Source organism: Rhinatrema bivittatum, chromosome 6 (assembly GCF_901001135.1).
Source record: "Rhinatrema bivittatum chromosome 6, aRhiBiv1.1, whole genome shotgun sequence".
NCBI lineage: Eukaryota > Metazoa > Chordata > Amphibia > Gymnophiona > Rhinatrematidae > Rhinatrema > Rhinatrema bivittatum.
In genome coordinates this window covers 262616431-262631008 of record NC_042620.1, presented here as the reverse complement: position 1 = coordinate 262631008, position 14578 = coordinate 262616431, and the positions used below count along the sequence as shown (strand labels likewise).

General features: G+C 44.9%; 1 protein-coding gene across 4 annotated transcripts in view; it reads left to right on the top strand.

Annotated features, from left to right (window-relative positions):
* The window catches only part of LOC115094218 (sulfotransferase 1 family member D1-like), a 58971-nt gene that overhangs the window by 29971 nt on the left and 14422 nt on the right, over positions 1 to 14578 (top strand). For 3 of the 4 annotated variants that reach the window (XM_029607036.1, XM_029607035.1, XM_029607037.1), the window contains exons 2-4: positions 1158 to 1306; positions 2017 to 2142; positions 12367 to 12464. In XM_029607036.1, coding sequence (XP_029462896.1) covers positions 1159 to 1306; positions 2017 to 2142; positions 12367 to 12464 — 372 coding nt within the window. In that variant the 5' untranslated portion in view covers position 1158. Of the gene's footprint in view, positions 1 to 717; positions 738 to 1157; positions 1307 to 2016; positions 2143 to 12366; positions 12465 to 14578 lie in introns of those variants that run through there. The other variant, XM_029607038.1, reaches the window with a different exon arrangement.

The following is a 14578-nucleotide window of genomic DNA, read 5'->3' as shown; positions in this document are numbered from 1 at the left end:
AGTCACCAAGAACAGGTATGCATCGTCCTCCAGCGACTGAGAGAGAATCACCTGTACACTAAACTAGAGAAATATTTGTTTGAACATACTCGTCTACCCTTCTTAAGGTACATCATCTCTGACCGTGGATTTTCAATGGACCCAGAGAAAGTCCAAGGACAGATTTCGAAGGTGTTGAAAAACATAAGACGTTATGGGCATAGGCAGCAATGGTAATATAGGTACAACTCACAGTGCCAATAATAACACAGACACCACCCTTAGAGACAAGAATAGAATCTAAAGCTAAACGATTTTGCTGAGCCATGACAGCGGTAGCATGAAGTTCAGAATTAAGAGCATTAAGTCCAGCAGTAGTTAAATTAACAAATTGCATAAATTTATAATAGATAGTTTGAATCCATTTGGTTAGAACTATAGAACTATGCAGACAAAAACTAAACTGGAAAACCCAAGAATGCAGACTCTGCAAGTAGTGCAACACTTGAAAACAGAAATGCATTTCCTCCTGTGCTCTGCAAAACAAAAAAGATGCACATTTCCCAGAACCGAGAGAGAAAATACAATGCTTCCCACAAACTACTGAGCAGGCATAACTCCATAATCTTAGAGAAAACAGGAGAAATGCAGCTCTGATAACAAAATATGTTGCATTTTGTCACCAGGCCAGAAACATAGCCTGGCCAGAGATAATACTGAACATCAGCAAAACCTTGGAACTGCCCTTTCTGTGTTGTGTAAGTTAATTTTACTGTTGTTATTAACTTTACATACATATATTTTCCTCCATCTTCTTTTATTTTTTATCTTCATTTTGCATTACTTTCAGTACATGTACAGATTATCATGACAGTAAAGTTTTTTTGAAACTAAATCTATTTCAGTAGTATTCCTGAAAAAAAAACAACAGTCATTAAATTTTCTGGATCAAGAGCCAAGTATTCCTTACACTGCATTCCTTTCACTGCAGACCGGAAAATATGCTGATTGTGTTGCTAATGCTACCCTTACTGGCTCCTCACATCATCATGTCCCCATCCACATTCCTGGCTGCTGGGGATATTTGCTAGGGAGATCTCAGAACAATTGTCCAGATGTTTTGAAAAGACCTAGCTCCTTGCTCTATTTTATTCGACTTCTGACATTCTGTCTTCCAGGATGGAGGAGGAAGGACTGATCCTGAGACCAGAGCTGAAGTACATCCATGGAGTCCCCTTAATCAAGTTTTTTGCTGAGAACTGGGAACGAATGGAGGGCTTCCAGGCCAGGCCGGATGATTTGCTGATTTCCACCTACCCAAAAGCAGGTGAAAGAGACTACTAACCTCTGAGAGAAACCCCCTCGTCCTTCAGCTACTATCTCAGAGACCCACTCATATCTGACCCAAAGCAGGCAAAATTAGAGACTGTCTAATCCAGAGAGAGAACTAAAAACGTCTTACTAACTCTCCTCAAAGACCCTCTAATCAAGAAACCCTTTAAACCTACAGCAACCCACTCACCTCTCCACCTATCTTCCTCAGTGATTCTCTAACCCAGCAAAAGACTTGATGACTTCTCACTAAACTAGGCTAACCCAGAGAGAGAACCTTTAATTTCAAACCTACCCTGAAAGACCTTTTTACTCAAAGGCAGCCTCACTCACCTCCTGTCTATCTTCCTTTAACCCAGAGACTCTTTTTTTTACATACCTCAGACAGCTACCAACCTAGGGTAAGATCCTTTCACCTCCCACCTACCCTCCTCAAGAGACTCTAACCCATAAAGACCATGTCATCCTCTCAAAGACCTTCCACCTTCCCCAAATCATTGGGAATCCTTCAGGCAGACAGACAGACAGACACCTCCTGACACAGAGTCACTTGCCTTTTACCAACTCAAAATCACAGGGAATCTCTCTTACCTTAACTCAGAGACCTTAACTCAGTGAGCTTAGACTCCACCTCACAGGCTGCTGCTCTAGATGTGGTGACAGTGTCAGGTGAGGCTGAATTATAGGGTCTCTGTTTCCTGGCAGGCACCACTTGGATGAGTGAAATTCTGGATTTAATTTTTAACAATGGAGACACTGAAAGATCAAAACGTGATGCCATCTACATTCGAGTTCCTTTTCTGGAGTCCGCAGTGCCAGGACGACGAAAAGGTAAAGAAAGAACATATAAGAAAGGCAGAGAGCTCACAGCTCATGGTAATTCAGCCTCACCCAGAAGGCAGTGCGTTAGGAAATGGTGAAAACTGAACGTAGGCCTCAAGGTGATTGACTGTACTAAATACCAGTTGTGTAACAGATGGCAGAGGCAGGCCTGTGTGACCATTAGGCAGGACTAGGTGGCCACCTAAGGTGCCGTCAGTGGGTGGGGCATCACAAGGGTACATGAGGGCGCGCTATTTTCAAAATGGCAAAGGAGTTATGAGAGCAAGAAGGAAGTAGCGAGTACGACATGGCGGGAGAGAAGGACAGTTAGCACTGTAAGAGGGAGAACATGACTATATATATTTACCACTGTATGAGGGTCTCCTTGAAGTCAGGGTGGGTTTTTTTTTTGGGGGGGGGGGGGGCAGTGTTACATTGTTCTTGGATTTTGGAGGCTACAGACCCTTGCACCAGCCCTGGGCAGAGGGAAGGGATAAATGAAGTTTACTTCAAGGAAAGAAAAGTGATCCGAGGGATGGTTCAATGCTTTGTCTTAGGGCTGGTTCTATTCAATATTTAATGAGGGATACTGCAGAGTGGTTAGTAGGAAAAGTTAATTTTTGTGCAGATGATACTAAAATCTACAAAGGAGCAGACAGAATGAGAGGTGATCTAAGGAAGCTCAAGGAGTGGTCCAGTGCAAAGTACTGTACGGCATTACATTCGGGGGTGCAGAAATCCAGGGGAGATGAATGTAATGGGGGAGGGGTGACATATTGAATGCACCAAGGAAGAGAGAGACCTCAGCATGATCGTATCTAATGATCTCAAGGTAATGACTCACTACAACGAGTTGAGTCAGAGTAATGCTAGCGTGCATAGGGAGAGACATAACCAGAAGAAAAAAAGAGCCTCTGTACAGATCATTCATGAGGCTTCATCCATTCTGCAGGCTCTGTCTCTTAAAGAATACAGATGAGGATGGACTGCCTGATTTGGGTCCCTGCCCTCCTGACCTTACCTGGCACAAGGATGTATAGTGTAAACCAAAAAAAACTGGACTGGTGACAACTGTTTCAGTTTAAATCCAGCATGAGACTTGTGCTGTTGCAGAAACCAGTCGGTATCTGACTACACCAGGCACAGGAAGTTCAGTTACTATCATAAGCCAATGGGGAGCCAGCTTATTACCTGGAGAGAGGATGAGAACTTCAGACCAATCAGAGAAGAGAAAAGAGAAAAAAAAACAAGACCAGGTAGGAAGTCCGGAGGACGCCCTTTGAAGGGGGGTACTGTTGCATCCGTCGGTGCTAGACGGCTTCGCCCCGTTTGCCTCACCTTGTTCACTGCTCCTCCCGCATCCCTAGGGAAGATGGCTGCCACCGTGTCTACAAGCCAACCTCTCTGGCGTCCCCGGAATGGCTCTGGTGCTGCCTCCCGCCATGCTCCTCCCAAGGGCCTTCTAGGGTGCGCGCGCGCATGCCAACCACGTTTTTATTCCAGCAATGGAGTGAACCTCGGGGGCATTCCCCTCTACTGACGTCATGCCATCCGGGAATATAGCCTGTACTAAGTTGCTAGCTTGTTGAGTTAGCAAAGACTGGATCAAGATTGGTCTCGACTGGTCTAAGCTACTCTTCCGTGCCACCGCTGGAAGCTCTCTCTCTGCCCTTCGGGGTATTGCTATCCTGGGTACCCACTCCTCAGGGACCCTCTGCTTTATTTCAGGTGCCTTACAGGGATCCGGTACTCGCTCCTCGAGGGCCTGCTCTCCCTGCCTTGGTGCATGTACCATCTTCTTCAACCTGGTGGAATCGCATACCTACAGCAACCATCTAATGAGTAATCTAACTCTCAGTCTATCTCATCCACGGTACTGCCTTGCTGGGAGATCTACACCGGAATTTAGTTCTCTTTTTACCGAAGTTTTATCCTACATTATTCTCACATTATAGCCCCGATTACCGCTCTGACCAGGAAGGGGGTGGACACCAAGAAATGGTCCCAGGAAGCCGTACAAGCATTCAAGGATATCAAGAAGGCCTTTTTACAAGAACCATGTCTCCATCATCTGGACCCTAATCGTCCATTCATCGTGGAAGTAGAAGCATCCGAGGTAGCAGTTGGAGCAGTCCTCAGGCAGCACTCAGACCGAGGAGTTTTGTTTCCCTGCTCTTTTTTCTCGCGAAAATGTTCACCCGCGGAGAAGAATTATGGAATTGGTGATAAGGAATTACTGGCCATCAAGATGGCTTTTGAAGAATGGAGACAGTGGTTGGAAGGGGCCCAACACACCATCACGGTTTACACCGACCACAAAAATTTAGAATATCTTAACAGAGCTCAATGCCTCAACCCTCGCCAAGCCCGCTGGTCACTGTTCTTCTCCCGATTTGATTTCATTCTTCATTATCGTCCTGCAGCAAAGAATGGGCGGGCGGATGCCCTCTCCAGATCCTTCGAGGTTGAAGATTTCCCGGAGACTCTTAACCACATTATTGACCCCGTCAAACTGATACTGGCGGCCACCGAAACTGTACCCCCCGGGAAGACTGTAGTACCTCTCAGACTACGCTCCAAGGTGCTTTCTTGGGCACATGACTCACTGGCTGCAGGACATCCTGGGAGAACACGAACCTGGGAACTACTTGCTTGCTACTACTGGTGGCCCCAGATGAAAGGGGATATACGGGCTTATGTTTCCTCTTGTCCTAAGTGTGCTCAGCAGAAGCCGTTACCAGGTCGACCCTGGGGCCTCCTCCAACCCCTTCCCCCTCCTCTAGAGCCATGGACCCACATTTCCACGGACTTCGTAGTTGATTTACCAACGTCTGGTGGAAACCAGGTAATCTGGGTCGTTGTCGACCGGTTCTTCAAGATGGTCCACTTTGTACCTTTACCCAAGTTACCTTCTGCTCCTGAATTGGCGGACTTATTCGCTTCACATATTTTCCGGTTCCATGGACTCTCACTTCACATCACATCTGACAGAGGACCTCAGTTCACGGCTAAATTCTGGAGTGCGCTTTGCAAGACGTTTGGCATCCAATTAGACTTTACTACAGCTTTCCACCCGCAAGGGAACGGTCAGGCAGAACGGATCAATAGAGGCTTAAAATTATTCTTACGCCTTTTTGTGAACCATCATCAGGATGATTGGGCCAGTCTTTTACCCTGGGCCAAATTCTCACATAACTCTCATGTACATTCTGCCACTGGGCAATCTCCCTTCCAGGTTGTCTTTGGTAAACAACCTCGACCTCAACTACCTCTCCCACTTACGGTAGCCTCACCAGCAGCTCAGCTTTCGGCTCAGCATCTCCATGAACTTTGGGAGGCTACCAACGCTCGTCTTCACAGGGCGGCTGAGGCCGCGAAATGGATGTTGGACAAACATCGCCGTCCCGCTCCGCAATTTCTTTCGGGAGATCGGGTTTGGCTTTCCACCCGTCATTTACGCCTCCGGGTTCCGTCCATGCGACTCGCCCCCAGATACATCGGGCCCTTCCTCATCTGTTGACGTCTGGGTCCGGTAACCTATCGACTACGACTTCCCAATAGTCTGCGGATCCACAATTCTTTTCACGTCTCTCTTTTGAAGCCTCTGATTTCCTCTCTGTTTCATAAGACTCCACGTCAAGCTCCCACCGTTGAGTCAGAAGAGGATGCTATCTATCAGGTACGAGAGGTCTTGGACTGCCGTCACCACCATAGACGATGGGAGTATTTGATTGCCGGGGAGGGATTTGGTCCTGAGGAAAATTCATGGGAACCAGCAGCAAATATATTGGACAAGTCTTTGCTTCATCACTTTCACCTTACACATCCTGATAAACCAGGTCCGTCCAGGAGGGGGCGTAAGAGGGGGGTACTGTTGTGAGACCCGATCGCGATCGCACGCGACCGGGTCCCCCTACCTCCTCCAGCAGACTCGTCCCAGGTCTTCTCTCCGGCGGTTCGCAGCGCACAGGCCGCGGCACGGCAATGGCTTTCCCCCGAGGAGCAGCATCAGCAGGATCGCTTCTGGCTCCGCCTCTTAAAGGGGCCGGGACGCGGAGTAGGGGCCGGCCCCGGAAGATGACATCAGCCAAGAGGGGAATTTAAACATCGCTCAGTGAAGGACTGGTTGCCTTCACAAACAGGTCCCATGGTTGTTGTGTTTCGTGTTGTGGCGTACCCTATTGACTCCTGCTTTGTCCTGACTTTGCCTTGCCTGCTGCCTGCCTGGACCCCGGATTGGACTTTGACTCTGCCTTGCCTGCTGCCTGCCTGGACTCCGGATTGGACTCTGACTTTGCCTTGCCTGCTGCCTGCCTGGACCCCGGATTGGACTCTGACTTTGCCTTGCCTGCTGCCTGCCGGGATCCCGGATTGGACTCTGACTTTGCCTTGCCTGCTGCCTGCCTGGACCCCGGATTGGACTCTGACTTTGTCTTGCCTGCTGCCTGCCTGGAACCCGGATAGGACTCTAACTTTGGCTATCCTGCTGCCTGCCTAGACTCCGGATTGGACTTCACGCTGCCTTGACTGCCATCTGTTCTGACCCCTGCCTGGAACCAGGACTGCGTGTCTGGTTATCTTTGGCCTGAACCCGGATCACGCTGTGGCCTAGCGAAGGGTACTGAGGGGTTGGCTGTTCCGGGATTTCCACCTTCCGGAGGCGAAGGTCACCAAGTTTCCTCAGGTGGGTGTTCTCTCGCTCCGGGTCAAGGGTCCACTACCATAACACGCTCAACATAATTCACTTGACAAAGCTCTTCAGGGGAGAGTCCACAATTCATATCTCAATATAAAAATAGTGAAAACAATTCTATATTTCAAATCTTGATGAAGGAACACATCTTCACATGGGGAGATTCACAGCTGACATCACTTTGAAGAAATAATTATTCCTTATTGTCCTTACTCGCCTCATTTAAATTATATCATCTCATTAATTCTAAAAAAATTAACATAGTTTACATGACATAAATATGCCATCTCCATCAATATCAGAACCCATAAAATAAAAAAAATGAGTTTAGACAACAAACCTCCTCGTTATATACAAACTTATATTCTTCCTCTATGTATATACTTGGAGCCGCATCCCCATTATGTCCCAAAGAAATCTAGTTCTCAAGAATTCTATAAAGAGGTAATCCAAAAAACAATAAAGACAACAAAACAAGATATAAATACAAAACAATGAAAAATATGCCACAAAACATTATTCAAGACAGATTGAAACTTACCTAAAGTGGAAACTTACCTAAAGTGGAAATCAAACGCAGAAACGCTTACTACTGAAAAATCGCCATCTTGGTTAATGCATCAGGGGTCTCATACTACTCAATAGGAGTATATATACTAGAAGGGAACCAGTCAGGAGAGCAAAAAATCAGAACTAAGACAAGACATCCAGTCTTGTCATTTAAATCACCCAGAGCTAAGGTCTTCAAAATGAAGATCCAGTGCTGTTCGGCCCTTAATAGCATCTTGTTAATATCTCCATTGGATTTTGGTGATTGATGTAGCTGGCTGCATAGCCCAGTGTGGCATTTTAGTTTGGAGTTTGAGAGAGTAGGAGGGATTTTCTTGAGTTGTTCCCCTGCTTGGGTACTGGGTTTCCCAGCCTGGGCCATTACCCTAGTGGCAAAGGGATCAGTGGCTATTTTGGCGCTAATTCCATATTTTGGTTGGAGATTTTTGGATATTTTTGCCATTTTGAGGATTCCTTCAGTGAGAGCCCTTGTACCCCTAGCTGGAGGATTTTGGAAGGGGCTGGATCAGAAGCAACCACTGCAAGAGACTTTCAGATTTTCTACATTTTGTGAAGATTTTTTCCAAGTTTCCAGGAGGAAGTTAATGGCCACTCTTCCTGCCTAAGGAGGGGACATCTGTATAGAGATTCTGTGTTCCCTGCTACTGGACGTTTCCTAAGAAAATCCCATTGTGACAACTGAAGAGAACTGTGAGTTAGACCTACAATCCTGTGGCCGGACTGCCTGATTTGGGTCCCTGCCCCCCAGACCTTACCTGGCAGAGAGGTATGGTGTAACCCAGGGACAAGAAAAATAAAAGGACAACAGAGAATAACTGGACTGGTGACAACTGTATCTCAGAATTGCAGCAAGGGGACAACTGGGCACTGTTGTTTTTCCCTGTGGAGCAGAGAGAGGTCATAATAAAACTGTTTCCGTTTAGATCCAGCATGAGACTTGTGCTGTTGCAAAAAGCAGCAGTATCAGATTACAAGAGGCACAGGGGGGTTCAGTTACTACAATGAGCCAATGGGGAGCCAGCTTACTACCCGGAGAGAGGAGAGACCGTCAGACCAATCAGTGTGGAGCAAGCTAAAAAAGCACGAGGCTGTGTGTGAGATCGGGGAGAGAGAGCTGTGCTTGGGCTAGGATCCCTCCTTGCCCTTCGCCCATGGCTTCCAGGATACAGAGCACAGCAGAAGGAGATTCCAGGAGCTGAGAGCTGGCGTCCCCCTCCTGCAGGATAAAGTTCAGCTAAGTAATCCTAATTTGCTCAGCAGCAGTACAGAGATTCCTTGGTCGTTCTGGGCCCCAGACAGTTGCATCAGTGAGCTGCAAGATAAACCCCTGCTGTTTGCTACCAAGTAGAGGCTGGCCCAGACTTTCTAAAATCCCTGCATCAGGGCAGGGAACCAACTTGTTTCCTCTGTGTTGGAGTCTCTATAAGACTGGAGTTTCCAGAGAGTGCCAATACATTCTCAACTTATACAGCCTGCATTGATTAGGATATAACAACCACTTTCTTGCTGATACTCATGCCCAACGTTCTTGGGATTTTCCTTTTTTTGGGGGAGTGTACACTCCTTGGACTGGGGACTAATGAGAGTAACCATATAACATTTATTTTGTGCACTGGTATGACATTTACCCTTAAGGTTTTGGGAAACCATAAGGTTTGACAGAGGGCAGTCTGAATAGGAGAATCCTCAGGCTGCTACTGAAAATTCAAGTTGCTCATAGCCCTGGTTTACTGGGCAGGTTGATTAATGTACCAGAACAATATTTGGCCAAATTGTGATTGATATGCTTATGAATGCGTGCTATTACTAATTATTTTCACTTCGTTTGCTTTATCATTTCTGCAGTGTTCTGTGTACCTGTTAACAGTAAAAGAACTTAATGTTTACAGTAAAGTGGTAGTTTTTGTGCTGCACACTGTTCCCAGAGGGGGTGGGGTGGGGGTGGTGAGAACCACAGAGGCTCCTAGAAGAGATGGGTCGGTGCATTTAGATCATTTATCATAGAGATGCTTACGTAATCTGCAACCCCCCATTCTGATAATCATACTCAAAGGTGCAGGTGGGGGTTATTCTTCTTGTGCAGCCCCTCTCCCTTGCCAGCATAATACTTGAGGGGGTGCTACACCTATTCTGAGGACACCTAACCGGAGGCTTCAGCTGTCGGGAGGGACATTTGGGGGGAGACTGTGCAAAGAGTGTAATCCTGTTTGCCTTTCAGCATTTTTTGAGGCGTGTTTATGCCCTGGAGACAAAGAGACACTTGCATAGATAGAACTGGAGAGCTATAAATTCCACCTTGTGCCAAGAACCGATGTGAACAGTGCTAATTTGCCATTCAAGCACTTGTACGGTTAAGACTTTTTTTGGACACTAAACCTGAGCCTCCAGAGTTTTTGTTGGCACTCACATCTGTTAGAATTGAGAGAGAGCTACTACAACCCTAGGGCAACAATTAACGGGTCACCCCCGTCACTTTAGGTCCCTGTCCCGGGGTCTCTGAACAGTTTGGAGTGGACTTTTGGAATTGGCCCACGGGACCCTCGTGTGCCCCTGCCCTCCTGGCCCCTAAACCAGAGAGGGCGTTACATGTGCATGGGAGGTTAATAAAAGAAATAAAACAGAAGAGGGTTTGGAAAAGTGGAAAGTGTTCTAAACATCAAAATCACAGAACATATAGAAAGACATGGTTTAATGGAACAAAGTGCAGTAAAAAAGTTTATCACAGGGCACCAGGAAAGACAGACAGTATATTTCTCATGAATAAAAGCCTTTATTTCTTATGCGCATAAGGAAGTCAGCTCATAAGCCTAAGAGCCTGACTTAATTTGTGATTGAATTGGCCATTCTTAAATACAGTTTTGGCTAGTAATTAAAACAACACTCCTTTGATTTAAAGTTACAAGGTGAAAGGAAACATTTGCTTACTTCTAACATTCCACAGAGCCCTGGGAAACTAACTAACCTTGATTTTATAACTCTTCATTGTTTTGCCTAAAAATACAAAGCAATACATATGTTTTTCTGTTATCTAAGTGTGAGACAGTTTCAGAGACAGTTTCAAGAACAGCAGTGCCCTTAATTTACAAGCAAGCAGTGCCCCCTGGACCCCTTTTGGTGAATTTCCACTAAACAGATGGCCCTAATAAATTTTATTATCACAAAAGTCAGCCTGGCTTTACCCAAGGCAAGTCTTGCCTCACAAATCTGCTTCACTTTTTTGAAGGAGTTAATAAACATGTGGATAAAGGTGAACTAGTAGATGTAGTGTACTTGGATTTTCAGAAGGCGTTTGACAAAGTTCCTCATGAGAGGCTTCTAGGAAAAGTAAAAAGCCATGGGATAGGAGGCGATATCCTTTCATGGATTGCAAACTGGCTAAAAGACAGGAAACAGAGAGTAGGATTAAATGGACAATTTTCTCAGTGGAAGGGAGTGGACAGTAGAGTGCCTCAGGGATCTGTATTGGGACCCTTACTTTTCAATATACTTATAAATGATCTGGAAAGAAATATGACGAGTGAGATAATCAAATTTGCAGATGACACAAAATTGTTCAGAGTAGTTAAATCACAAGCAGATTGTCATAAATTGCAGGAAGACCTTGTGAGACTGGAAAATTGGGTATCCAAATGGCAGATGAAATTTAATGTGGATAAGTGCAAGGTGATGCATATAGGGAAAAATAACCCATGCTATAATTACACAATGTTGGGTTCCATATTAGGTGCTACAACCCAAGAAAGAGATCTAGGCGTCATAGTGGATAACACATTGAAATCGTCGGTTCAGTGTGCTGCGGCAGTCAAAAAAGCAAACAGAATGTTGGGAATTATTAGAAAGGGAATGGTGAATAAAATGGAAAATATCATAATGCCTTTGTATCGCTCCATGGTGAGACTGCACCTTGAATACTGTGTACAATTTCTGGTCACCGCATCTCAAAAAAGATATAATTGCGATGGAGAAGGTACTGAGAAGGGCTACCAAAATGATAAGGGGAATGGAACAGCTCCCCTATGAGGACAGACTAAAGAGGTTAGGACTTTTCAGCTTGGAGAAGAGACGGCTAAGGGGGGATATGATAGAGATGTTTAAAATCATGAGAGGTCTAGAACGGGTAGATGTGAATTGGTTATTTACTCTTTCGGATAATAGAAAGACTAGTGGGCACTCCATGAAGTTAGCATGGGGCACATTTAAAACTAATCGGAGAAAGTTCTATTTTACTCAACGCACAATTAAACTCTGGAATTTGTTGCCAGAGGATATGGTTAGTGCAGTTAGTATAGCTGTGTTTAAAAAAGGATTGGATAAATTCTTGGATGAAAAGTCCATTACCTGCTATTAATTAAGTTGACTTAGATAATAACCACTGCTATTACTAGCAATGGTAACATGGAATAGACTTAGTTTTTGGGTACTTGCCAGGTTCTTATGGCCTGGATTGGCCACTGTTGGAAACAGGATGCTGGGCTTGATGGACCCTTGGTCTGACCCAGTATGGCATTTTCTTATGTTCTCATGTTCTTCTTATCGACTTAGATTCATTTATTTCATTGTTTAAAAAAGCATGACTGATGTTGTCTTCCAAGTTTGGGCCTGTACAGTCTTTGAGATGGTTCAATAAAAAGATTATTAAAAAAGCAAAAACAAGACCATATCCCTCCAAGTCTTACGGCTTTAAAACAAAAAGAAAAAAAGAAAACCTGAGTAAAGCTTGTGAACCTCTTTGCATTGGGAAATACTAACTAATGCCCTGATTAACATGGGATTTGCTTGGAGTTCAAATTCGTGCATACGGTTTTACTTCACAGATACTTTGTGTGGTAAATTCCTTGTTGCATCCTGAGTAAAGTAGGCAGAAAAATGTTTGCCCAACCGCATGTTAGCCTGTGTGCACTGCTAGGTGCACTTTATTACACCGGGGCCTTTGTTAATGGGTCTATTTAAACCATCTAATATTTTTCCAGGGACGGAGGAGTTAGCCGATCTGCCGTCACCCCGGATAATAAAGACACACCTGTCCATCGAACTGCTTCCTCAGACCTTCTGGGATAACAACTGTAAGGTAACTATCCAAAAGCCGAGGGAGAATGGAGGTGGATTGGAAACTCTTATTTTCTTTCTATGCTCTGTGGGAGCAACTATTTTGTAAGTGTAACCCCTTCTTGATTTTAGAGTCCCTAGTCCAGAGGTTACAATCATGCCCAGGGTCGTTTCTCACAATCCCAGACCTCTAATCTTTCTCTCATGCATGCAGACTCTGACCTTGGGCCGCATTTCTGTAGCTGGGATGAGGATCAACGCATCCAGAGCCCATGGTGTTGAGGGTGGGTGTATCACACAGACTCTAACTCCTCAGTCTATGTCCATATGGGTACTCACAGGGAGGATAACTTTAAAACATGTGCATGTACATGCCCATATATAGGCGTGCACAAATTTACTTCTTTATTTATAAATTGTTCCGATATGTGTAGGTTATAAAATACAGGTAAATATGCAGGCTAAGCCCTACTTACCTGGTTAAGTCAGATAGCTGGATAAGTCCAAGAAGCACTACTATCTTACTAGCTGTCTTACTTAACCGGATAGGTCTGAAAAGTGCTACGTAGATGGACATGTAGCGCTTTTCAGACTTATCCGGCTAAATAGGGGCTACTTATCCGGATAACTTGGAGCTGCTGCTTTCCTGGGTAAGTCAGATTTTAGCTGTACAATTGTGCCCAACTGGTATACATGCACATTTTACACTTGTAAATTAGACGCATTTACCCTCCCATAAGTCGGCTTTTACACACGTTAAGTCGGGAGATTTTCTAACATGTGTGCAGCAATGAAGCTCCCAGTTTTACCAGTCTATCAGTTCGCCCATTCCATTGAGCCAGGAGGGTTATTGAGACCCTCCTTGATATTCAGCCTGAAGTCGTTGAGACCCTCCTGGCTCTTCAGCCTGAAGTCCTCCTATTTCACCCAGACCCCCCCTCCCCAGTCAGCATTTCACTTTTAAGATGTTTACAATGACTTACTCCAGATATTGAGTAGGAGTAAATATATGCAAGTAAGCTGCCAAATTTACCTGCATAAATTGCATATAAAATAGCAGCTTATTCATGTAAATTCAGGCCCTGCCCCAGATTGTCCAAGCCCGGCCCTTTTTTATATGCGCGATATATGCGTGAATGTTGAGATTTCTAAAATAATGTATACTTCCGTATATACTATTTTACATACACATGCATGGCTTTGTTGCCAGCGAGTCTCAAGCAGGAGGTAACAAATCTATGCAGTAGACTGGGAGTGGTGTTCAACAAAAAATTGTTTACTACAACTTAAAGAACAAAATCCACGCAAGGATGGCAAAAGCCATGATCATGAACAAAAGAATAATGACTCCCAGTATTATTGTCTCCTTATCCATCTCCTAACTTGAACCAGTTTCTTTTCCCCAGTGGAAAGGGAAAAATAGAGCTTCAAAAAATGGGGTAGGAAGATGAAGGCCAAAACAATTCTTCCTTTAAAGATGGGAAAAAAACAACAATAATATCTCTTCAGCTCAATAACTCTCCTTCTGAGCACTGCAAGTCTACTTGACTGGTAGATAGACAGGCAGTCTCAATCCTGTTCCTTCCAGGAAGGCGGAGCTTCCCTTCAAGGCTGGTCAGGTCAAAAATAACAGGCCCAAAACTCTGTAACGCAAAAACTCTTCTCGGTTCCTCTTCGTGCAAGGAAAACCCTTCCTGGTCCATGAGGGCACAAAAGAAAGGATTTCTCCCTGTTATCTCTTCTTGCAGACTGTGGGACCTACAGGGATCATCAGCACAAACATCTCAAATCCTCTCCAAACCAAAACCACAGGCAAACACAGTTTGAGCATGTTTAACCCAGTTTATATGGGGGGAGCTTGACCAACCCCAAAACAGGGGGAATGGCCACTATCTGGGGAGGATCTAAAAATGCAAAATTCTACCAGCAGATAAAAAATATTTGGTAAGGATGCAAAGCCATCGTTACATCAACTTTCAATCAGTGTTTATATTGGTGATTCTCTAATATTCCAGCACCTCCTTAGTCCTTGGAAGTCAGAAGAAGGTTACCAAAATATAAATTAAATCTCAGCCAGAGGTTGCATCTTTCACTGAGGATCAAGGCCTGCATAACAATAGATTGAACAGGTATAGA